Below are 24223 nucleotides of genomic sequence, written 5' to 3' on the forward strand. Positions count from 1 at the left end.
GACACTATGTTTCTAACACTAGAATGCAAGATCAATGCTACATTTCATTTCTAACAGTGCCTCCTCAGGAACAGCCCCCCAGCTCCTCTCTTCCATCCTGGCACCAGGGTATGACCACAGCCCGCAGGAACAGGGTAACCCAGGTGCCTTTTTTTTTCTTTAGATTTTTAGTTTGGCTAGCATTGGAAGGATCTTCAAGACCGTCCAGTCCCACTCCCCTGCCATGAGGAGGGCCACCTCCCACCAGACCATGTTACTCCAAGCCCCATCCAACCTGCCCTTCAACACTGCCAAGGATGGGGCAGCCACAGCTTCTCTGGGCAACCTGGGCCAGGGTTTCACCACCCTCACAGCACAGAATTTCTCCCTCCTAATGTCTAATTTCAATCTCTCCTCCTACAGCTTAAAACCATTCCCCCTCATCCCATCCCTCCCTGCCCTTGTCCCAAGTCCCTCCCCAGCTTTCCTGGAGCCCCTTCAGGCACTGGAAGGTGCTCTAAGGTCTCCCTGGAGCCTTCTCTTCTCCAGGCTGAACACCCCAACTCCCCCAGCCTGTCTCCAGAGCAGAGCTGCTCCAGCCCTGGGATCATCTTCCTGGCCTCCTCTGGACTCGCTCCAATCCACCTTTGTGGAGATGTGCCCCAGCTGTGGGCTGGCTTTTTGCCCTCGGGACCTGGAGAAGCTGGAGAAGTTGGACAAGGCCAAGTGCAAGCTGCTCTGGCTGGGTCAGGGCAGTCCCCTGTTAAGGGCAGGTGAAGGGACTGAGAGCAGCCCTGCAGAAAAGGGCTTGTGGGGCACGGGTAGATGAAAAGCTGGACGTGAGCCAGCCCCGCGTGCTCACAGTGGCCTTGCAGTCCTTGGAGGGGTTAGAAGGATGGAGACGGACTTTTTAGCCGCGTCTAGAATGACAGAACAAGAGGTGACAGTTTTAAATTGAAAGAGGGGAGGTTTAGACTAGGGATTAGGAAGAAACTGTTTATGCTTGAAACAATAATTGGGAGCTTCCAAACCCCCTTGCTTTCTAACACTCCTCCCCGCAGTGGGAGGCTGGGGCGGCTGGGTAAGGATTCCCAGATCCAGACCCAATCACAACAAACAAGCTGTTACTGAGCAGGGATTCTTTGCTGCAGGCCTGGGCAGCACTGGGGATTCTCCACCATGAGTGCTCCAAGGAGTCAGTGAAACACCCCGACTAATATACACCAAAACCATGCATATTCAGTTCCATGTCAATGAGTCCCCAGAATTCTTCTACATAGTCATTTTATTTCCTGGAATTGGCTATCTCTGTAATGATGCCGGCTCGAGGGTCTCCTGGGGGGGTCTTTGTTGATTCTAGTCCTTTGTCCTGATCTTTGTCCTGGTCTCTCATCCTGGTCCTGTCTCCAGTCTCCTGCTGGTCGATTGCCCAGGTGGGTCAGGGTCCACATCAGTGTTGTCTGTAGAGCCACAGGTTCTTAGACTCAATGTTATCCCAACCTACAGGACGCTTGGCAGAGTTGACCAACAGTTTCACACACCACCTTGTTTTAAAAGCAACCCTCTTAGCACAGCAAATCCATCATTTTAGCAAACTTTCATTAGGCTGTACTTCTCTTGAATTTACTAACGCACATCCCGTGATGTACCGGGAACCTGCCTCGGCTGAAGATGCCCCGGGCTGGCACCTTTCAGGGTCCCCCTCCACCCAAACCCTCCTCGCTGTTCCCTCGTCTCCCGGCAGGGCTGAGAACCCCCGCACACCCCGCCGGGGCTTCCGAGCCGAGCGCCGCGCCCGCCCCCGGGGCGGGGCCGGTGGCTGCGGGCGGTGCGGGCGGTGCGGGCGGTGCGGAGATGGCGGCGGGCGGCGGGACGGGGCTGCGGGTCCTGCTGCTGCTGCTGCCGGTGCTGCCGGTGCCGGCGGCTCGCGGGTCTCCCGGCGCGGCGGAGAAGCGCTGCTTCTGCCAGGTGAGCCGTGCCGAGCGCTGCAGGGCCCCCCCGGGGCTTCGGCTCCTTCCCCGGGGAGCCTGCTGCGGGGTGGCTGGAGGAAAGGGACGGGGAGGGTGGGTTTTCCCTGCCGCCTTGGCTGCGTCCTCTCCCTGCCCGTCGCTGGGAGGATGAGTGTGTCAGCTGGAGGAGAAGTTTTTCGCTCACCAGGCGGGCGTCTCGCGTCGGGTCTTTCAGGGGTGTGTTCCTGTCGTGCCCGGGAGCTGCCTCGTCTTCTCCTGCAGGTCTCGCTGTTCCTGCCAGCTCGGCTGTCCGGGAGACACTGTGGCTGCCCCACCGTGCCCTGCCATGAGCCGGGGCTGCCCTGCTCGTTCCTTCCCCTCGCTGAGAGGTGCCAGGCGTGGTACCAGCTGGCCCTGTGCTTGGTGTGCCTTCTGCTGATGTGCCTTCTGTGCGTGGACAGTAACCGGGGGAGTTTTTGCCGGGGGTTGTAGCAAGAGGGACAAGGGGTAACGGATTAAAGCTGGAAGAGGGAAGATGTAGGTGAGACATGAGGAGGAAATTCTGTGCTGTGAGGGTGGGGAGACCCTGGCCCAGGTTGCCCAGGGAAGCTGTGGCTGCCCCATCCCTGGCAGTGTTGAAGGGCAGGTTGGATGGGGCTTGGAGCAGCCTGGGCTGGTGGGAGGTGTCCCTGCCCATGCAGGGGGTTGGGACTGGATGATCTCTAGCATCCCTTCCAACCCAAACCAGTCTGTGATTCCATGAATGAGAGAACTGTGATACAGTCAACCAAGTGGTGAGAGCAAGCAACTGGACTTGGGAGAACAGTCTTTATACAGATTCCTTTTGACTTAACTTTGCACAAGCACGTTTGCAGGATGAAGGAGTGAAGATGGTACAATGTATTCAGCCTGTTCTTTTGTTACCTTTAAAAAATGCAGTTATTGTAAAGCCTGCTCTTGTTGGATTGAAATTTTACTGCTGACATGTCAGAAGTTGAGAGTGGGGAAAGAAAATAAATGCAGTTGTGCACTTGGCTTTGCCTTCTGGGTGGCTCTTGACACTTCAGTTTCACATGGAAGTGGTAAATAGTAGCTATGTTGATAAATAATTGAAAAGCATGCATTTGGATTCCCTGTCCCTGTAGAGATTTTGAATGTCAGGAGTGTGGTATGGGATGAGAAGCCCTAACCAGTAAATGAGCTGATGTTCTGGCACCATTACGGCTTACAGGCCTTCTTCCCTGGAGTGGAGGAACTGGCATTGTATGTTGTACACTGATGGTTTGTTGCAGCCTGCTTCTTGTTTCTGGAGCAGTGTCTGCTTTGGTTTAGCTTTCAGGTTCAAGGTTTTTCCAGACTTTATTGCCTTTGGGAAAGCGTGTTATGTAGGGCAATGTTTCTCAGCCTTACTAACCACTTAACCTTTTAAAAACGCACCCAAGGGCTGCCTTATCTTTTTGGAAAAAAATAGTCTGCTGATCATCTTGAGCAGAACTGGTCTGGTGGTTTCTTTTTGCCACCAAATAAAATACAGGGCAAGCCTTAAATGGTGTGTTTTACCCTTCTCTGTTGATATACTTGAAGGTCTGGGTATAGCTTTTGGTTTCCTCCTGTGAACCATCTCTTGCCATCTCATGAGTTTGTCACAGTAAGAAACCTTGATGTAGGGTGAATGGAGGAGCTTTGACGTGTCCATCAGCCCGTGTTGGGACAGTTGACAAGGGCTGCTCTGGAGGGCACTGACTTAAAACGTGCTGTCATTCTGGAATGGGTGTTGTGCTCCTGTCTGTCTGCACTGAGAACAATGCCTCACCTGTTTTTTTTGTGACTGTTGTTTTAGCTCTTAGTTTACTTTGAGAGGTTGCTCACCACTCCTGAAAATTTTTTTAGCAATGTCCATCTGTTACTAAAAACACTGAAGTTTCACATACTGTTTCTGCTTTCCAATCTCTCTCTCAGTGTTGAATTTCAATATCAGAGCTCCTGCAGACTTGACAGGCAGCTTGTCCCCCACCCAGATATTCCTGTTAATGCTTAGGTCACCCATGAATCAATCCTCCTGATTCCTAGTAATGATTGCTCACTCACTGTTTACAGACTGATGTAGCTGCATTTAGGACGTGCTGCAGGTGTTGGGCAGACTGGAATTTTGGGGAGGCTTCCAGTCTGGCAGAGGGCTGGTTTCCTTTGGGGGTGTTTCTGAGGCCAGTATGCTGGCATGAGGGGTGAGTCTGGGCACTCAGAGTTAACCTCTTTGTTGCCTGGACAGACTTTGAAGCTGCTCTTTTATTCTTGTTGAACTGGTGTTCACCCAACAGCCTCCAGGGCTGGAATCTGTATCTAGCAGAGTTCCTGATCTCTGTGGGGTGGCTTCAGAGGTGGTTTCCAAGTGCAGAGCAGCTGCAGGTCCTTCTTTGCTAGCAAGTGCTTGGAGGTGCCCTCTGTGGCACTTCAGCCTCTGTGGTTTCTTGAGAATGAAGGCCCTGAGGCTCCCAGGTGAGATTTGAGTCTGTGTGAGCTCCAGAAGCCCCAGTCCTTGTTTTCTGGGCAAAAAGTGTGGGAGAAAGCACCTGACCAGCATATACTGCTTCCAGGGCAAATGCTGGGCATGACTGGCCTCACCTGGCTGCCAGCTACATGCTCCAAGTGCTCTGGCAAGGGTGACTGCAAGGAAGCATCTGCTGGGGCAGGGAAAGGATCAGTTTTCTATCAGCCTGGGGCTGCTGTGGTATGGCTGGAAGAGCAGGCAGCTGCCAGTGAAGTTGGTACAGGCTAAAAGCAACTCCTCAGCCACTGTAGTTTTCCCTTCCCTGTGCCTTATTGTAGCTGCAAGTAGGAGATGCAGGAAAGAGTTTGCTTCTTGCCTGCCCAGCTGGGCAGCAGATGATGGTGGGTCTGGGACGGAGCCCATGGCAAGAGAAGGTGCCAGATCCACTGCCCAGGGGACGTTTCTGTGACTCTGGAGGAAGCAGAATGAGGTGGGGAGAGACAGACCAGCAGTGTAGGGGAGAGTCAGACTGACAGAAGCCTGGGACAGAGGTAAAGGAAGACGAAGCCAAGGCGCAGTCCAAGGGTTGTGCAGCGTCCACCTGCAGTGTGTAACAACCTGCTACGCACACAGGTGGGAGATCCCTGCCAAGGGATTGAGCGTGGCTGTTGTGCAGGGCCAGCCAAACACCCTCCTCACTGCTTACTCAGCAGCCAGAGCTGCTTGTGTGGAGTCTTTCCTGACGGCTCCCTTGCATCTCTTCCCACTGGGCAATCCCAGCCCTGCCCTGCCCTCCTGCCAGGCTCCCACACCTCTGCTGGGTGCGGTGCTCCCTGAGTCACAGGGGCCAGCAAGCACATGGCACGTCTTTGAGACTGCATTGGTTTATGTTTCTTCTTCAGCAACTGTTCTAATTGTTGCAGGCTGGAGATGTTGATAAATGTTTTGGGGATGTGGGGGGGGAAGTGTTTTAAGGCACCGCCGGTCACAGGGCGTGTCTGACGTGTTGTGCTCACCTGCTCCGACAGCAGGAATTGTGGTCTAAAAATGGGGAGCCTCTGGCTGCCTGCAGGGGTGAAGGAAACAGGTGGCAGGTGGTCAGGGAGCAAGAGGGAACTTCTAGGATGAAGAACATGCCCTGCCAAGTGGTCTGACGCTGCCCACTTCCCGTGCCTTAAAGCCAGTCGGTTCTGTGTGCTGTTGGGGACTTAGATCTTGGTCTCTGAGGAGACCTGGCTCTCAGTGCCATTTTCTGGACTCCTTTGGTTGTGCACCTTGGTAGGTTGGTCACGTACAGGTGGTGTCACCAGGCCTGGCTGAGCTTCCTTTCTCAGCAGCCTGGTGGCTCAGGAGGCAGAGCAGGCAGGTAAGCAGGCCAGCGATGCCTCAGTGGCCACATGCAGGCAAGGAAGACTGCTCATTGCTGCACAATGTGACTGAAATCCTTGGAGGAAGGACTTTTCCCTCTCACTTGGGCAGAGCTTGAGTTTTCTCTGGCACTTCCCCTTTGCCTGTGCTGCCCCACAGGCATGTTCTTGGTGGCAGGTGGCTCACCTTCCCTCCAGTGCTCCTCCAAACTGAGCAGCAGATATCTTGAGACCTCCGGAGGAAGACTCCCACCAACTCCTAAACATTGTGGGAGCATCTGCAGTGCTTCACTCTGGATTATTGTCAGGGTGATGTTTTGTTTGATGAATTGGTCACTAGATGTAGCAAAGGCAGGCCTGACACAGGTGGTATGTGCTGTTCCAGCTGGGGGCTGGTTGAGTGCTCTGATGTTACCAGAGGTGTCATTCCCATGGAGTGACATATATCTACTGAGATTATCCACAAATCATTTTGTAGGCCACTTTTAGACCCCACATATAAGCTGCCTGCCTCAAAGGATGCCAGGTTTCCAGGAAATAAAAGCTGTGGTTGGTTGTTTTTCTGTTGCGGTTTGATGAGTGCTTTTTGTTTTGTTTTAAATTTTGAAACAGCTTTAAATTGGGTAACTGGATTAGCAAATTGCTGCTGGGTTTTACAGGGGTGACTCAGGCTGGTGGAAAGCTTAATTGCTATGCTGTTAACCTTCATTAGCATGCAAAGTGCAAGACAGAATATGGTCCATGTGTGAAGATGAGGCAGTGGCCTCTGGTGGGAGCACAAGAAATAGAAGTGAAGCTCCAAGTGAGGAGTCTGAACAAAACCAGTTTGCTGAAGTGGAGGAGGGCATTCTGGCACATGATAGAATTCCCTTCACTCCCCCTTGGATCAGTGTGGATGAGTCCAAAATATCAAAGCCCTTTTTTTTTTTAAAAAAAAAAGCTGTTTCCAAAATACTAATTGCTGCTCTGGAACAGTCTGGATCTAGAGCCTGGATTCCTTCCCACTCTGTCCAGGGTGGCAGGAGGAAACTTGCACTGGCCTTTAAGGTGCTCTGTGCTTGACCCAGGCTATTTTTCCTCCACTTCCCCATTTGGTGTGACTGTGTGCTCTGAGGGCAAGAGCTCCACTTCTGCATTCCTTCTCGGAAGAAGGGCAGGGACCTTCCTTTCCACAGTGGTAATTAGAATGGTTTTATTTCACTTGATGTGTAGATTTTACTGAGTTATCTTAGGGCTCTGGAAATGTGTCCAGGCAGCTGGCTCATGTTTCTCACATGGCTCTTTCCTTTCTCTCTGCACATAATAATATATCTTGCCCAAATTGCAAAGGCTGAAGTAGCACCTTTGCTTTGGGATCAGGGAGGCTTTTTCTTGAGGCTTGCAGGGTTTTACTCCCTTTCCTGGGTCTGACTGCTGAGATGCCTGTGACTTCGGTCATCTGCTGCAAGAGGGGTGATCCCACCCTCTGTTTGCTGTCCCACAGAGCTCAGCACCCCTGGTTGAGTGCTTTAGAAATAAGAAAAGGAGGAGGACTTGTTTATGTTCCATCTGCCTGTTTGCTCCCAGCCTCCCATGGGGAGGTTTTATGCCCCCACTTGGCACTGCACTCTGCCACACTCCAGAGGAGCTGCCCGTGCCAGTGATTCCAGGTTTATTTTGCTTGTCTCTGCTTCCAGCTTTCTTGTGCACAGCAAGAAGGCAGAGGTGGGACAGTAGTTGGGGTGTGTCATTTCCGTGCTGTCAGCTGCCAGGATTTTGCAAGTTTTCTGGGACAGAAGTGGCATGAGGGTTTCTTAGCACCACCTGTGGCAGACAACCCGTTCTTTGCTTCGTAAACCAACAATACCTGTTTAAAGCAACTGCCTTGGTCTTAACCCCCTGAATTTGTATGATACTGGGGAATGGCAGCTTGCCATGTGCTGCATTGCTACATCAGCATCCAGGAAAAATCCCTGGCATGCTGCTGAGAGTCAATGAGAAGTAATGCTTGGTTTTGGCCAGGGTGTTTTCCCCAGGGACTCATCAGGGGTTGTGGGGGAAGCAAAACTACTTTGTGTTGTTCAACTTTGTCATCCAGACAGTAATCTACGTGTCAGAAAGCCATAGCTGAATTGGTGCTCCTCTCCTCTCCTCTCCTCTCCTCTCCTCTCCTCTCCTCTCCTCTCCTCTCCTCTCCTCTCCTCTCCTCTCCTCTCCTCTCCTCTCCTCTCCTCTCCTCTCCTCTCCTCTCCTCTCCTCTCCTCTCCTCTCCTCTCCTCTCCTCTCCTCTCCTCTCCTCTCCTCTCCTCTCCTCTCCTCTCCTCTCCTCTCCTCTCCTCTCCTCTCCTCTCCTCTCCTCTCCTCTCCTCTCCTCTCCTCTCCTCTCCTCTCCTCTCCTCTCCTCTCCTCTCCTCTCCTCTCCTCTCCTCTCCTCTCCTCTCCTCTCCTCTCCTCTCCATTGGATGGGGCTTGGAGCAACCTGGTCTGGTGGGAGGTGTCCCTGCCCATGGCAGGGGGGCTGGAACTAGATGATCTTGAAGGTCAGTCCCTGAGCTGGCCCTGTGCAAGGCACACATTCATCACAGCAGCCATCATCCACTGAATCCACCCTGGGTTTGGCCCTAATAGAAACATCTGTGATCTGTACAGCTCTGCCTGATGTGTGGACAAGGGCTGTGTGGTTTGTGTGTGCATGACAGAGCCTAGTTGGATGTGTCTGTCAGCTCTGCTTTTTGGAGACAAAAAATGCTTTTTGGAGTGTCAGAAAGTACTGGCTAAGTTGCTCAAATTCAGCTGTTTGTTGTTTTCTTTACCCAACAGGTCACTGGTCATTTAGATGACTGCACTTGTGATGTAGAGACCATTGATGCCTTCAACAACTACAACCTTTTTCCAAGACTGAATGAACTTCTGGAAAGTGACTATTTTAGATACTATAAGGTAATTTTCTCAAGAATTTTTTATTTCTTTTATGAGTTGTTTGTTGTTTTTTTTTTTTTTAATCTCTCATGAAGTTATTGCTGATCTTTTTGAAATCAGATATATATATTTTTTAATCTTGTTCTTCTAAGAATGCAGTAGGGAAGTGGGACTCCTCTATTATCAGGAGAATCTGAATGAGGTATAACATGCGTGTAAGATGCATGATTTTAAAGATCTTTTTCTGGAGAGAACAGTTAAAAAAGCTTCTAACTTCACTGCACTGCAAATTAGAACAGGCCCATATATAAAATCACTGAGGTAGAGCTGCCCCTCCATGCTCCCCCTCCTCCAAACCCACAAGGTCTTGTTAAGTGTTAATTGCTTTGGAAGAATGATGCTTCCTCCCAACTCACAGAAAAGAAAGACTAGGATTTGTTGAAGAAGTTCATGTCCTTTCCCATTCCAGTGTTGGAATCTGTAACAGAAATATTAAGGTTGGTCTGAATGAAGCACGAATGGAGATGTCTGTGTGTGCAAGCACCAGGTGAAGCAGCACAGCAAGGATTAGAAGAAGAAGCTGAACTGATAAGAAGGGCATGAGTAAGGACAATTAGTCTGGTAAACACCAAGGAATGATTTGTTCCCATCAAGCCCAGAAGGCTTGCACACCAGCAAGTCCAGAACACAGATGACTTGTGCTCTGGCCACAAGAGGATGGCAGCAGGGCTGCAGCACATCCTCTTCCTGCACCTCTAACAAGGAGGCAGGCTGTGGTCCTAAGATTCCCAAAACAAAATCAATGGGAAGCAGACTCCCCTGAAGATCACAGGGAATGAAGTGAGCAATATTCCAAGGCCAGAGATTGTCCCAAAGTAACTGCTGGCTCCTGAAGGTCAAAACCCAGTTTGTTGTTGCTCAATAGGAGCCTGGGGATGTGGGTAGGAAACTCTGTTAGCACCCAGGCTGCACAGGCACACACATCTCCTGTGAGAGACAAGGGAATGAGTGTGACCAGCTTTGTCTGAGATAAATCACACCATCTGTTTCCACTTGCACTGCTCTCAACTGTGCACTGAGTTTTGTTGTCTGGAGCCTTGCACTGAGGCACTGGAGATGTGTGTTGGGGAACAGAGGTGTGGCAGGTTGGCTTGGTTGCCTGGAGAGAATGTGTAATAAGACAATATATTCTTTGTAGGTAAACCTGAAGAAACCTTGTCCTTTTTGGAGTGACAACAGTCACTGTGGAGTAAGAGACTGTGCTGTGAAGCCCTGCCCATCTGTAAGTGCCAGTCCAGCCTTTTGCCTCTTTTCAGCAAGTGACTGACTCTTCTTGTTCTGTTAGCTGTAGCAAAACTATGGCTCTGATGGGGCTTTCCTATGTGCAGTGGTGCTGGTATCCATGAGAAAGGCCAAAATGATCAATTATGAAAGTGTAAAGAAAAACTAGGCTCTGAAAAGCTGATTCTCCATGAATGGCCAAAAACTTGTCCTAGGCCCTCTTTTATTTTTGGAATTATTGAGCTGGGTTTGGGACAAGCCCTCTGTTGTTACAAGAAGTGCCTCTTGTGTTAATTGCCAGAATATTCACCCTGTTGGCCCACAAGCTACACTGTGATCTGCAGTTTTGGCTGACAAATTTGACCAGGCCCTTCCCAGCCCTCTCTATACCTGAAACAGCTCTTTCAGAGCTCCATGTTTCTCAGCACAAAAAGCAACCACAAATCCCAGACAAAAGGGTTTTGTTGAACTAAAAGAAAACACCTTGACTGCCTGAAGAGAAGGGATTGAGAAAGTGAATGAATCACAACTTGGCTGCTGGGTTGGCTTTGGGGGTGGCAACGAACAACAGAGATCTCACACTCTCATTCCTGGTCTCTGGAGCAATCAGTGTGCAGGAAAAGGGTGCTCAGGGGTACACTGTGCCCGTGGTGTGATGAGTGCTCTCAAGGAGAGGCCTCCTGACCCTCCTCACAGGCATTTTTCCAACTTGCTGGTTTATTTTCATGTACAATTTCATGTATCCTGCAGTGGGGCAGGTGTCTGTCCTCTCTCACACCTGGTAACTCCTGATGTAGTGTAACTGTTGGCTGAAAAAAGTGTCTAAGCTGATGTGACAACTGGAAACAAACTGGTGCAGGTGTTTGTGTGGGGGCATGACTTGTTACCTACAATCTGGTATGTATGTTCAATTCATCTGTCTTCTCAGCAACTACCCCATCCCTCAAACAAGTGGTCTTTGCTTCCCTGGTCTTCAAAGAGCACCTATTATAGGACCCAAAATGGAATGATGATTTATGTCTGTTTTTTTTTCTCAACCCTAAATTCTGTTTAAATATTCTATTTTCCTGAAAAATTATGGGTTTGCTAATGAGAATGACCCATGTGACAGAGTGATGTTCTAATCACACTAGTATTAGCTAGAATTTGTTCTTATTTTCAGAACTGACTGTGTCACTGCTGGTTTAGGTCTTTTGATTTGGGTCCATTTCAGTCTGAAAGCAACAAAAATAACTCTTATTCATTGTTGAATTTCTCTCTTCCCATGCTGCTTACCAGCAGAGTGTTGGCTCCTGCAGCACAGGACTGGTTTTATTGCCTCCCTACTGGTGGAGGAAATGGAAGTTGAGGAGAATTTAGGGCCTCATTTCAGCGAGATCTAGACAGACTGGAGAGCTGGGCAAAGATGAACATAATGAGGTTCAACACGAGTAAGTGTAGAGCCCTGCACCTGGGGAGAAAAAAACACCATGCACCAGTGTAAATTAAGGGTTGACCTTCTAGAAAGCAGCCCCATGGAGAAGGACCTTGGGGTCCTGGTGGACAAGTTAATCATGGGACAGCAATGTGCCCTTGTGGCCAAGAGAGCCAGTAGTATCTTGGGATGTAATAGGGACAGTGTGGCCAGCAGGTCAAGGGAGGTTCTCCTCCCTCTCTACTCTGCCCTCATAAGACCACATCTGGAGTATTGTGTGCAGTTCTGGGCTCCCCAGTTCAAGAGGAACAGGTATTTACTGGAGAGAGTCCAACGGAGGCTTCAGGGATGATGAAGGCACTGGAACATCTGCCTGATGAGGAAAGGCTGGGAGACCTGGGGCTGTTTAGTCTGGAGAAGATTAAGAAGGGACCTTATTAATGTCTACCAATATCTGCAGGGTGGGTGTCAAGAATGGGCCAGTGTCTTTTCAGTGGTTGGTGCCTGTGATAGGTTGAGGGGAAACAGCACCAAGTGACAGCACAGGAAGTTCCACCTCAAAATGAGGAAAAATTTCTGTACTCTGAGGGTGACAGAGCCCTGGGACAGGCTGCCCAGAGAGGTTGTGGAGTCTCCTTCTCTGGAGACTTTCAAGACCCACCTGGACACGTTTCTGTGTGACCTGCCCCAGGTGATCCTGCTGCAGCAAGGGGGCTGCACTTGATGATCTTCGGGGGTCCCTTCCAACCCCTGTGATTCTATGATTGTCTCATGCTACTGCTGGGGTGGTGTGGGGCTGGCAAGCCTGATGTTATGCGGTGGAGTGGGAAGAGGGATGTTTTTGAGTGACACAGATCAGGATCTGGGAGGTGTGATATCTGAGGAGGTTCCTGAGATCCTGCCAGCAGGGCCAGGATCACCAGGAGACAGGATGCCAGACATCAGCTGACCAGAGGCAGCTCCAGCTCCTCTGGAGTTTATATTGGCTTCTCCAGCCTCACACTTGGGTAAGCAAAACACAACCTGACGTGGCACCCGGGGAAGGCTGCTGACCTTTGGAGAGGAAGAGTCTTGTGAAAAATCAAAATAAAGCACCAAGAATATTGCTCAAGCTTAGTCTGTGGAGGAGCCAAGAACCTGGATGTGTTGTAAGCTGAGCTGAGTGCTTTGGTAACTTTCTAGCTTAGAGAATCTGTGATAACTAATCTTTCTCCAAGTTGAGGCTCAAATGCCACATGTAGCACATGCTTGATTGTCTCTTTCAGGATGAAGTCCCTGATGGAATCAGATCTGGAAGTTACAAGGTAGGTGTGTCTGTGTGCACAAAATGATGCAGCTTCTGGGACCAGTTTTGAGTCACTGCAGCTGATAAAAGCTGAACTTAATCAGATGGTACCTGTTGGGATGTACTTCTTTTACCCTCTTTTAACCTAAGTTTTTACCATGTGTTTGATGTAATGATGCCATAGAGCCTTTGAGGTGGCTGTCCTGCAGTCAGGTCTTCCCTTCCACCAACATGGAGCAGTTGAGGAGACTGCTCCAAGAGCAGGTTGTTGTCAGGCACAAAATGCTCCCAGGCCAGAGCCAGAGGCTGCTGAGTCCCTGCAACCAGCACCACAGCTGCCCAAGTCTGTGCATATCTGCAGACATCCTGTGGGAATACAGGGTGGGATGAATCACACAAGTGTTTCTGATGCTGACACTGGTTAGTGCATTAAGGGCAGAATTAGCACAGCAGAAAAACTGCTTTTTAATCCTCTCTGCCCACCCCTCTGCTTTTCAACCCAGTATTCAGAAGAAGCCAATAACCTTGCTGAAGAATGCGAAGAGGCCGAGAGACTTGGAGCTGTTGATGGCTCTTTAAGGTTTGACTTCTTCTTCCAAAACCCTTACTTGCCTTGAAGGAAGCCTGGTATCAGCACTCTTCTGATTGCCTGTCCCCAATGTCTTTGCAGCAAGGAAACTCAGCAGGCAGTGCTGCAGTGGACACGGCACGATGACTCTTCAGACAGTTTCTGTGAAGCTGATGGTAAAGGGACCTGTTTGATTTGACAAGTCTTGTAAAGGGATTTGAAGCACCTCTGCAGAGCTTAGAATCATAGAATGGTTTGGGTTGGAAGGGACCTTTAGAGGTCATCTAGTCCAATCCCCAGCAGTGAGCAGGGACATCTTCAACCAGATCAGGTTGCTCAGAGCCCCGTCCAACCTGACCTGGAATGTTTCTAGGGATGGGGCATCTCCCACCTCTCTGTGCAACTTGGGCCAGTATTTCACCTCCCTCAGTGAAAGGTGCTCTAAGTTCTCCCTGGAGCCTTCTCTTCTCCAGGCTGAACACCCCAACTCTCCCAGCCTGTCTCCAGAGCAGAGCTGCTCCAGCCCTGGGATAATTTTTTCACTGAACATGCAACATCTCAGCGATCCCAGAGCATACAGAGCATTTCTCTTTCTCACCACCCCCCCCAGCCCCAATATTTTGAAAAGACAAAATATTTCTAACAGAGCTTCACTGCTGGCTCGGGTCTTGATGTGTTTGGGGAGTTAGCAGCTTGGCTGGAGGGTGCTCAGAGTTTGCTTTGCCATCTGTGGCCTTGTGCTCCGAGAGCTCCGAAGCCCAGAGCTGTGCTGTGCTGCAGCAGGTGGATGCACAGCAAGTGCTCTGCACCTGCCTGTGGGGAGAGGGATGAGCTGGTTTCACTGCTGGGAAGACTGGTCAGCGTGCCCTGGGGTGGCTGATCACTTTCCTTCAGGAGTTTCTATCACTGACCCAGCCCTCTCATTCCCAGACACCTCTTCCCCTGACACCGAGTACGTGGATTTGCTGCTGAACCCCGAGCGCTACACGGGCTACAAAGGGCCAGATGCCTGGAAGATCTGGAACAGTATTTATGAAGAAAACTGCTTCAAGTAGGTGCCTGGGGAGGCAGGTTCCACGAGCTTGTTGCAGGTGCTGAGTTTGGCAGAGGGGCTGCATGTGCTTTAACTCCTCCAGTAATCCCCATCCTCCCATCTCTGCTGGCGTGCTGGGGCAGTGGGGCTGCCAGGGGAGGGGACAAGCCCCCTGAGCACACAGTCCTGTCCTCCCTGGCACTGCAGTGAGCTCCCCTCCCAGTCTGTGTGCTAGTCTGGATTCTGCTGTGGGTGCCCCTGAGGCTGATGAACAGTCCTGGTGGGCACTGGGCTGCAGTCCTGCCTGCTCTGCTCTCTCTAGGGATTGGTACTGATGCATCATGTTGCACCAGGGCTGTGGGATAATGCCCACTAGCACCTCTGTAGACACTTGAATTTTCCTAGCTGCTATTTCTAAAGAAAGAAGAAAAAAAGAAAGAAAGAAAGAAAAAAGCTGCATTTTGCTCTATCCTTTTCCTGTCTGAGCAAAGCACAGAAGGTGTCCTGAAGATCTTAAGCTATTTGACTGCAGAGAAGTAACTACTTCTGCTGTGCTGTGTTTCTGCACAGCAAGGAGACAGTCACTTATTTGCATCTCTTATTTAAATGATTATTTTTTTTCCCTTCTTAGGCCTCAGAATGTAAAAAGACCTTTGGCATCTGCTGGAGGTGAGTCATTTATTTATCTCACTAAGTGGTTTAGGAGTGTGCTGATCCTAGCTCCAGGAACAGTAAATGCTCTCTGAGCTACTTCTCTCACTGAGTAAGAAATACATTGTAGCTCTTGATCCAGTCTGGGAATTTTATGGCTAACACAAAGGCACCTGGAAGGGTAGCTTTCTAGTATGGAGAGAGGAAGTGTGATCCTCCACTCCTGGGAGAAGTGTGAGCTTTGGAGGGACTGGGAACAGGACTGAGCCCTGAGCTCTTCCTGGGTCCCTGGTTTCTGTGCTCAACAATGCCAAACCACCTGTGACAGACTGGAATGAGAGCCTGCCTGGGATCCTCAGTGGAAACCATCCAGTGAGAGAAACTGCCCCAGAGGCTAAGGCCAGGTAGTGTAAATAGAAGTAGGGAAGGGTTTTGGAAACATAAGAGTTTCTTTCCCAAGGCTGCTTAGAGATGCCTCCTGATGCCCCATCCTGCACAGGTATCTAGAACATCATCCATCTCACTCCCCCTTGTTTGACCTGAACACAACTCCAGCAGCACCCTCTGGGTCTCCTGATTTTCCCAAAACTGTGGAGGTGCTTTCCCTTCTCCTTTGACCCTTGTGCAAAGGACTGGCACTTCAGGAGCAGCACTGAGGAAGAAAATGTCCTTTAAAATCTTGGTGTTTCCGTTGACTACTTCTGTTTAGAGCAAAATCTGAAAGAACTAACACAGGTCTGTTGAGGGGAGAGGGAAGGACTGCTGTTTGGGACATGAGGAAGCAGGAGGACATGAAAATAGAGGAACTGATCTGAAAATAGAGGATCTGATCTGCCAGAGTTCTTGAAAGTGACTAATAAACTGCAGGAAATATGGATGAGATCCTTGAGTATCCTGTTGGAGGTAATACAGGAGATCTCTGCAGAGGTAGACATGGAGACAGGCTGGGAGAGTTGGGGTGTTCAGCCTGCAGAAGAGAAGGCTCCAGGGAGACCTTAGAGCACCTTCCAGTGCCTGAAGGGGCTCCAGGAAAGCTGGGGAGGGGCCTTTTATGAGGTTGTGTCCCTTGTTTTCTGGTCTCTCCTTCAGGTGTCTAGTGGTTTTACTTCCTTTGCAAATATTGATCCCTCCTGCGTTGGTCAGGTTGCTGAGGAGCATTGCTCCTCTGCTGGGTGTCTTCTGTTGTTCACAACATTTCCAGACCTCCCTGGAGGGGCTCATTCTCTTGTCAGAGCAGATTAACAGAGCAATTTTCTTGCTTGTGTTTTGGAGTTTAATTTTGGTCATGTGTAATTTTTATCTCCTTTTCTCTCCCTTCACCCCTCGTGCTTTTTTTCTTCACCAGGAGATGATGGAGGTGAGTGGCACTCTGGTTTTGCTGATAACAGAAACAAATGTGGTGTCTTTATCATGCTGTCACCAGCTGTACCATCAGATAATGCACCTGGTTAGCAAAATCAGAAGTTGTCTTCAAATTCTGCTGTGTTCAGGACCCTGTGGAGAGATTCCTCTGAGCTCCCTGTCCCTCGGGCCAGCTCATCCTGTGTGAAGGCCTTAAATTTGCCTCCAAACTGTGTCCAAATCATTATTATGTTACCCAGATCACTTCCAAGCACACAGCAGGAGTAGCATGGAACACTGATCTGTGTGATTGAACACACTTGGTTGCATCATGTGGGTTTTTTTTGTTTGTTTGTGTTGTTTGTTTAGTTTTTTTGGTATAAAAATCCCACTCTCCCTGCCCTGGCCAGATGAGAAAAGCAATCTGGGATCCTTGTTTCTCTCTACCCTGTGCTGTTGTGCAGCAATCCTGCCCCCCTGGTCTTTGCTGGGATGGGTGGGAAGGCCACAGGCTGTGTTGAGCTGCTGTCACACCATGTCACAGAGGCAGCAGGCAGAAAGGTGGGGAGCAAAGCTCTTTTCATCCTCTTCTAAGGCTCCTTTCCCTGCTTCTGGCCAGCTGGGGTGGGCAGAGGTCCTCTGGGGGCTGGCCTTAGAGGTTGTTTTGGGGCATCAGGTTTGGGTAATGCCTTCCCCTCTGCACAGGCCCTCTCTCTTTCCTGTGTCACCCCCCTGTGCTCTGAAAGGTGTGGCCAGAGAAGCAGCCTGACACATGCCCCAGGTGTTCAAGCCCTCCTGCTGCTGCCAGGCATCTCAAACTGACCTGCTGGTTTTCCTTTCCTTTCCAGGGCACACGTTTTACAAGTGGCTGAAAGGTAATCAATCCTGTTCCTAAGCTTGGTTGCTCCTCCTGGGATGAACACAAAAGGGCCAGGGAGTGGGGAGGAGTTACTGGTCATTCTCAGGTGGGACTGGATCTCTGTCTGACAGCCAAGAGAGGTAAATCCAACAAATGCTTTCAGTATCCTAAAAAAGCCCATTGCTTTCCAGGTGTCTGTGTAGAGAAACGAGCTTTCTACAAACTCATTTCTGGTCTCCATGCAAGCATCAACATCCACCTGAGTGCCAGGTACCTTTTACAAGGTAAATGCTGCTTTCTGCCTCAGCTCTGCTGCTCCCTTCCAAACTGACACTTCTGTGGCTCTGCTGAATGCTGGTTGGAGCCTGTTCCAGCAGGGTTCAGGCCTCCTTCTGGGCTCTTCCCTTCCTCCCTCAGCACGTGGGTTGTTAGCAGAAGCAGGAAGGCAGTTACCACATGCCTGCAGGTCTAAAAGTGGCTGCACTCTGCTCTGTAGTGAGACTTCCAGCACCTATTTCTTCTGTTCTTACTCCAAAGTTATTCTGGAGTGGGTTCTAACTGCCCACCAAGGCTGTTCTTCCTAGCCTGGTCAGTTTAGCAATAAAGTCACCTAGCCCATGAAATGCTTGGCTGGGCTTTCCCAAGAGCCTTGATCCATTTCCACAGGCCATTTCCATTTCCTTTATCCATAAGTAGCTATCTGAAGGATCTAAATTTCAACTCTGGGGTTGAAAATCTCGAGTGATGTGAGAACATGACCTGTGTGTCTCATGTGGCCAAAGGTGGAAGGTGGAACCTTCCTGCAGTGTGGGGTGCAGGTTCTGCCTGACTTCCTGAAGGATTTAGTCGTGGCAGTTCTGAGTGGTACCTGCAGACCAAGGCTACCACCTTCATCCTGCGGAAGCTTGCAGAAATCATGTACAGATCCAGAGACAGCTGGATTTGGAATTTGCATCAGTCATTTATATTTAAGGAAGTAAATCTCTTGAAGTCCCTTCAGCTCACGGGGGCCTCACCTTGATGTGAGTGAGACTGTGTTAGAGTTGGGAGGGGAACAACAAGGGAAGCATCCAAGGCAAGAGCTGAGTTGGGGGTGCAGAGGGGATTGGGAAAAGAAGGTTGGGTACAGACAGCCAAGTGGTTTTGCTTGGCTTGTGTAGAAAGGGGATAGGTCCTGTTGGTGGAAGACTCCAGAAGATGAGCTCTGCTCCGAGAAGGTGTTCCTTGGCTCAGCCTGGATCCATGCAGGGATTCCAGCTGCAAGTGCCATGGACACCTTGTAGAGAGCCTGGCTCAGCTTGGGAAGGAGTTCTTTCCTGCTGGGCTGGTTAGCCACTGGTGATTTAGAAGACAAAGCTTCTCCCATTTTGTTCATTTAGTTGGGTTCATTTTCGTTTCTCAATACACAAGCTTGACATGACAACATTGTGTCTGCCTCTGCATACTGGTTTCAAACCCACTGAGAAAGCTCTGCAGTTCTGCCTTTGCTGGGGTTGCAGGTTGGTTAAAAGCACATCTCTCTTGAATCCTGCACAGCCTGTGGTTGGTGAAAGGGCTGTAAAGCTTGGACCTCCCTGGTCAGAGTCACATTGGACCATTTGGGATGGTGGGAGGAGTTGAACCAGAACTAGACCCAAACTAGACCCATTCACCTCATCTCTTTGTTGTTGTTTTTTTTGCTCTCAGATACATGGGCAGAGAAGAAATGGGGCCCCAATGTCACTGAGTTCCAGCAGAGGTTTGATGAAGTCCTCACCAGAGGGGAAGGTCCCAGAAGACTCAAGAACCTGTATTTTCTCTACCTGATAGAGCTGAGGGCCTTGTCCAAAGTGCTGCCCTTCTTCCAGCGCCCAGGATTCCAGCTCTACACAGGGAATAAAATTCATGATGAGGAAATGAAATCCCAGTTGCTGGAAATTCTCCATCTGGCCAAGTAATTACGTTTGGTATCTGGGGAGAGTGGCTCTTTCAACCCTGGCATCTCTGAGCCTGCTTAACCTTTCACTTAGAGCATCTAGAAAGGCAGGTTCTGGATTCTTCTTGTAGTGGGACAGTGGGATTTGTGCAGGGGGTAATACTGCTGGGAGTGTGTTGGTAGGAATCATAGAATCCCAGACTGGTTTGGGTTGGGAGGGACCTTCAAGATCATCTAGATCCAAACCCCCTGCATGGGCAGGGACACCTCCCACCAGACCAGGTTGCTCCAAGCCCCATCCAATCTGCCCTTTAACACTGCCAGGGATGGGGCAGCCACAGCTTCTCTGGGCAACCTGGGCCAGGCTCTCACCACCCTCACAGGGAAGAGTTTCTTCCTCAGATCTCATCTCAATCTCCCCTCTTTCAGCTTGAATCCCTTCCCCCTCATCCCAGGCCTCCCTGCCCTTGTCCCAAGTCCCTCCCCAGCTTTCCTGGAGCCCCTTCAGGCACTGGAAGGTGCTCTAAGGTCTCCCTGGAGCCTTCTCTTCTCCAGGCTGAACACCCCAACTCTCCCAGCCTGTCTCCAGAGCAGAGCTGCTCCAGCCCTGGGATCATCTCTGTGGCCTCCTCTGGACTCTCTCCAACAGCTCCATGGCCTTCTTGTGTTGGGAGCTCCAGAACTGGGCACAGTTCTCCATGTGGGGTCTCACGACCCTGATCTGTATTGAAATTGCCAAACAGGGTAATTAAGCCCCCAGTTGAATAGCCCAGGCTGCCTTTTTGATTTAGCAGAACTGAACTGAATAACTGCCAGTGTGTCAGCCCTTGACTCATCTGTGCAACACCAGTCCTGGCTCTGTGGTTTTGACTAGAAAAAAGTCCTAAGTATGTTAGAAAAGGAGGTTAAGGCTGTTGGAGAGAGTCTGGAGTAAGAGGAATGGAAAATACCAGATCCAGATGGGAATGGGTGTCTCCTAAGGTGATGGATGTTTGAATGAATCTTGTCACACTCCTGTGCCTTCAGTCCTTACCTCTGTTAGAAAACAGACCACAATTGCTTAGAAACCACAGAGCAATTGCTGGAAATGTCTCCAAGGTGAGATGGAAGCTCAAAATGAAACCCTCCAGGGGATCTAAGAAACAAGCAGCTTGACTGAAAATACACCTGGAGATGTCCAGTGTCTACACCTACCAGCTTCATTCGTGCTCCTAACCAGATGCTTCTCTGGGTCTGGATTCCAGCAGTACCAACAAGCTGTGCAGGGAGAAAACTCTTCTTTTTCATTCTATTTCAGGTCTTTCCCTCTGCATTTTGATGAAAACTCATTCTTTGCAGGGAATAAAAAGGAAGCCACTAAACTAAAGGTAACTGGGCAGCCCTTCTCCTCGGGGCAGTTGGTGCCTAAAGGGTATTTTTAGGTGTTTGTCTGGGATAACACTAGATGTGAAAGGGATCCCAGAACGTGTCAGGCACTGGGTCAGGTATTTCCAGTTAATTTTGCTTCCTGAATGGTTTGGATTCTTGGGGGTTGTGCCTTAAGGAGATGGGGGGATTGGTGCTGAGGACCCCACTTCATGAGGTGTTTCCCTAACTCAGTCCCAGTGAATTTAGCCTGAAATCCAGAATGAATGCATTATTGGTTCAATATACAGAAGTCCTAATCATTAGTGTGTAACAAGGATCAACTGCCTTTTCCCTTAGGAGGAATTTAGGCACCATTTTAAGAATATTTCCAAGATAATGGACTGTGTTGGCTGCTTCAAATGTCGCCTGTGGGGGAAGCTGCAGGTAAGATGGGGACATGTCTGGAACCACCTCATCTGATGGGATTGGGGTGCCCAGATGTGGCTTTGGGACACTGCTCAGCCCCCAGACACAGCTCAGGGCTGCCCGAGTCGTTTCCCAGTCAGCAGGAAGCACTGGGCTGATTCCAGCTTACTGGGCCTGGCTGCCCCATTGACTCTGCAGCTGGAAACTGGGTTCACTGGTGCAGCTGCTCCCCGAGACGGGGGGAAGGGGTGCAGAGCTTCTGGTGCTTATAAAACTGGGGGTTCAGCAGGATCTGCACTGAATGTCACACATGGTGAAACCTAGACAGGAAACCTCTGCTGGGTAGCTCTGCTCTCACTGACACACTAAATAAATAAAACCTCCTGACTCTGTCCTGCTCCCTTCTCTGAGCTGTGCTCAGTGAAATCCAAGCCTCCCTCTGCTCAGATGATGTCAGCAGGAATCCTTGCAAAGATGAAGGAGGGAAATGAAATTTAAACTGGGGAGTCAGGCCCTGGATGTCTCCCCACTCTGAGATGCTTTTGTTTGTTGTGCGCAGACACAGGGCTTGGGCACGGCGCTGAAGATCCTCTTTTCTGAAAGCCTGATAGAAAAGATACCTGAAAGTGGCCCTTCCTATGGATTCCAGCTGACCAGACAAGAAATTGTTGCCTTATTTAATGCTTTTGGAAGGTTAGTTTGAGACTTTTTCCCTCTGCTTTTACACAAGCTGCTGTGTGCATCCCATTTAAGCTTAAGCAGTCAGTTCCCATCAGCAATATGTGTTCACTCCTGCTCTGACCACACTGGAAGAGGCTTTCAAATGTCAGGTGATGTCCACGTGCAGTGCAACAGTTGGAACAATTTAAAACAACTTCTTTATCTACTCTCCATGTCTGTAAGGGATTCAGAGAAGCATTCATGTTAAAGATACCAAGATTTTGGTAATTTCCAAGAAACTGTGTGACTGTCCTCTGAGCACCTTGTCCACTTCCAGGGATGGGGCAGCCACAGCTTCTCTGGGCAACCTGGGCCAGGGTCTCACCACCCTCACAGCAAAGAATTTCTTCCTCATGTCTCATCTCAATCTCCCTTCTTCCAGTTCTAATCCATTCCCCCTCATCTCATCCCTCCCTGCCCTTGTCCCAAGCCCCTCCCCAGCTTTCCTGGAGCCCCTTCAGGCACTGGAAGGTGCTCTAAGGTCTCCCTGGAGCCTTCTCTTCTCCAGGCTCAACACCCCAACTCTCCCAGCCTGTCTCCAGAGCAGAGCTGCTCCAGCCCTGGGATCATCTCTGTGGCCTCCTCTGGACCCTCTCCAACAGCTCCATCTCAGAGCTCCATGCTCTTTCTTGAGGGTGCTCTGGTGTTCCCAGTACTGGATGTGATAGAGTGAAGTTCATGGTTGGACTTGATCTTCAAATTCTTTTCCAACCAGAACGAATCTGTCCTTCCCCTCCTGAGCTCAGCTGCTCTATTCCCCTTCCACCAGAGGAGCTGGGCTTCCTTCTGCCTGGCAGCACAGCCCGTGGGAGCAGCATGACAGAGACGTGGGGACCCTCGGAACGCCTGTGTCCAGAGGAAGCCAAGGGCTGACAGGCAGGGAGCCTTTGTCTTCCCCTTCCCCCTCTGCTGCCCAGCTGAAACTCTACCCTGGAAGTCCCCTGCTGTGGATTAGAAGGGCCTTTTGAAACAAACATCTGTCTCTTGCACAAGTGATTTGGGTCAGTCAGAACCTTCTAGATAGAGAAGTTTGTCCTGGCTGGGAAGAGCCAGCCCCCTTCCCGGATCCTCACGAGTCCCACCTGGCACCCTCACTGATGCACAGCAGGGAAACCCAGGCAGGAGATCCCAAAAAAAAACCCCTTCAGAAGAAACAAGCTGTTATTGCAAGGGGACTCCATGACCTGCCTGCATGGCTGGTAGTATTATGGGCTGTCAGCTGACCTCTCTTTAATGGGTTTGTCTGATGACTGCTGAGCTCTGTAACATCCTATTCCACCACAGACTTGCTCAGTGTTTGCTTGAAAAAGAGTCTGCAAAATTAGTGAAGGGCCTGGTTGGCTCCCGAGCTTAATTTAGCTGGAATTCTAAATTCTCTCTTCCCAAGAGCTGCTTGAAGCTTTACTTGAGAGCAGCCCCTTTCTCTTGAATTTTAAGCAAGGTGTGATCCATGTGTTGCTTTAACGTTTCCCTTTTGCTTTCCTTGCACACAGGGTTTCAACAAGCGTGAGGGAACTGGAAAACTTCAGGAACATCTTAAGGAAGATGCAGTGAATTCACTGGAGACAGAGACTAAAAGTTTTGCTGCTGGGCTCTCTAGAAATGGACAAACACCCTCATTCCAACCACTACCTGGTGAAAAACCACTTGTGGAATATGCTGTTCCCAGCTGATTGTCTGTAACCTGCTGAGGACAAATATTTGTAGAAGAAAAAAAGAAGCTACTTTTTAAAAAAACAAAAGTGGGGACTATATTTAAAGTTTATTTTCTATACTGGAAGACCATTCTGAATAACTGCTTTCAAAATTGCTGTACTATTTTGATGGATTACACCATTCTTTTTGCCTCCAGAAGCTGGAGATAAGGCAAGAACTGTGACATTGAATAAATTTGGGGAAGATGTCTTGTCTGCTCCATGATTCCAAGCAGCCTCTTCTTTGTGGTGTCTCTACCCTAACTTTCTGCTGCATAAAAACGACTGCAGGGGCTTCTAGGAGCCTCTAGAAGGAGGAACTGTTGTAGGAGCTGCTACTGTACAAAGGTGCCTTCCTCTTCCTGGTGGAATTTCTTGTGGCAATGGGCTGTTCCTGGCCAGCCTGTGCCTCCATCTTGGCTAGAACCTCGTGGGAACCATGGTGCTGGTGCCCTGCTGCCCAGTGAGGAGGAACAGTGGAGGCAAGAAGGGTTGGGGACCTTGTGGGAAGGAGAGGCTGGGTGCACAAAGAGGCCAAGGCAAACACAGGGTGAGCAGAGCCCCCTGCTCCCTGCCCTGCTGTTGGGAACCAGAGGTGCAGCCAAAACTGGAGCCTTGTTACCAGCCCTGCAAAGTTGCTTTGCTTCCAGCCCCCCCTTCATTCCATAGAATCACTAAGTTAGGAAAGACCTGGCAGATCATCCAGTCCGACTGTTAACCCAGCCCTGCCAAGGCCACCACTGCCCCATGTCCCTCAGCACCACATCTACAGGGCTTGGAAACCCCTCCAGGGATGGGGACTCCACCCCTGCCCTGGGCAGCCTGGGCCAGGGCCTGACAGCCCTTTGGGGAAGGAATTGTTCCCAAGATCCAATCTAAACCTCCCCTGGTGCAACTTGAGGCTGGTTCCTCCTGTTCCTTGGAGCAGAGCCCAACCCCCCTGGCTCCAACCTCCTCTCAGGCAGCTGCAGAGCCAGCAGGTCTCCCCTCACCTCCTTGTCTCCAGGC

General features: G+C 50.1%; 1 protein-coding gene across 2 annotated transcripts; it reads left to right on the plus strand.

Annotated features, from left to right (window-relative positions):
• Nucleotides 1-1831: 1831 nt before the first annotated feature.
• On the plus strand, nt 1832-23447 carry ERO1A (endoplasmic reticulum oxidoreductase 1 alpha). Of its 2 annotated transcripts, XM_051621164.1 has the most exons (16): nt 1832-1947; nt 8583-8702; nt 9880-9963; nt 12642-12680; nt 13165-13241; nt 13332-13405; nt 14160-14280; nt 14894-14931; nt 16259-16270; nt 17103-17129; nt 17305-17397; nt 18800-19046; nt 20326-20395; nt 20733-20819; nt 21361-21494; nt 23015-23447. In XM_051621164.1, exons 1-16 carry the CDS (start codon nt 1834-1836, stop codon nt 23073-23075), a joined length of 1398 nt encoding a protein of 465 aa, XP_051477124.1. In that variant the 5' UTR covers nt 1832-1833; the 3' UTR covers nt 23076-23447. The 2 variants fall into 2 exon arrangements, with proteins under 2 accessions (XP_051477124.1, XP_051477125.1); XM_051621165.1 differs by lacking the exon at nt 16259-16270.
• Nucleotides 23448-24223: the final 776 nt, after the last annotated feature.

Source organism: Apus apus, chromosome 5 (genome assembly GCF_020740795.1).
Source record: "Apus apus isolate bApuApu2 chromosome 5, bApuApu2.pri.cur, whole genome shotgun sequence".
In the NCBI taxonomy this organism is placed as follows: domain Eukaryota; kingdom Metazoa; phylum Chordata; class Aves; order Apodiformes; family Apodidae; genus Apus; species Apus apus.

Excerpts from the sequence above, each read along its gene's own strand:
- ERO1A (XM_051621164.1), top strand. The coding sequence starts at position 1,834 with ATGGCGGCGGGCGGCGGGACGGGGCTGCGGGTCCTGCTGCTGCTGCTG. Across the intron at positions 12,681-13,164 it reads TCAGATCTGGAAGTTACAAG|TATTCAGAAGAAGCCAATAA; the intron begins GTAGGTGTGTCT and ends TTTTCAACCCAG. Across the intron at positions 20,396-20,732 it reads AGGAAGCCACTAAACTAAAG|GAGGAATTTAGGCACCATTT; the intron begins GTAACTGGGCAG and ends CTTTTCCCTTAG.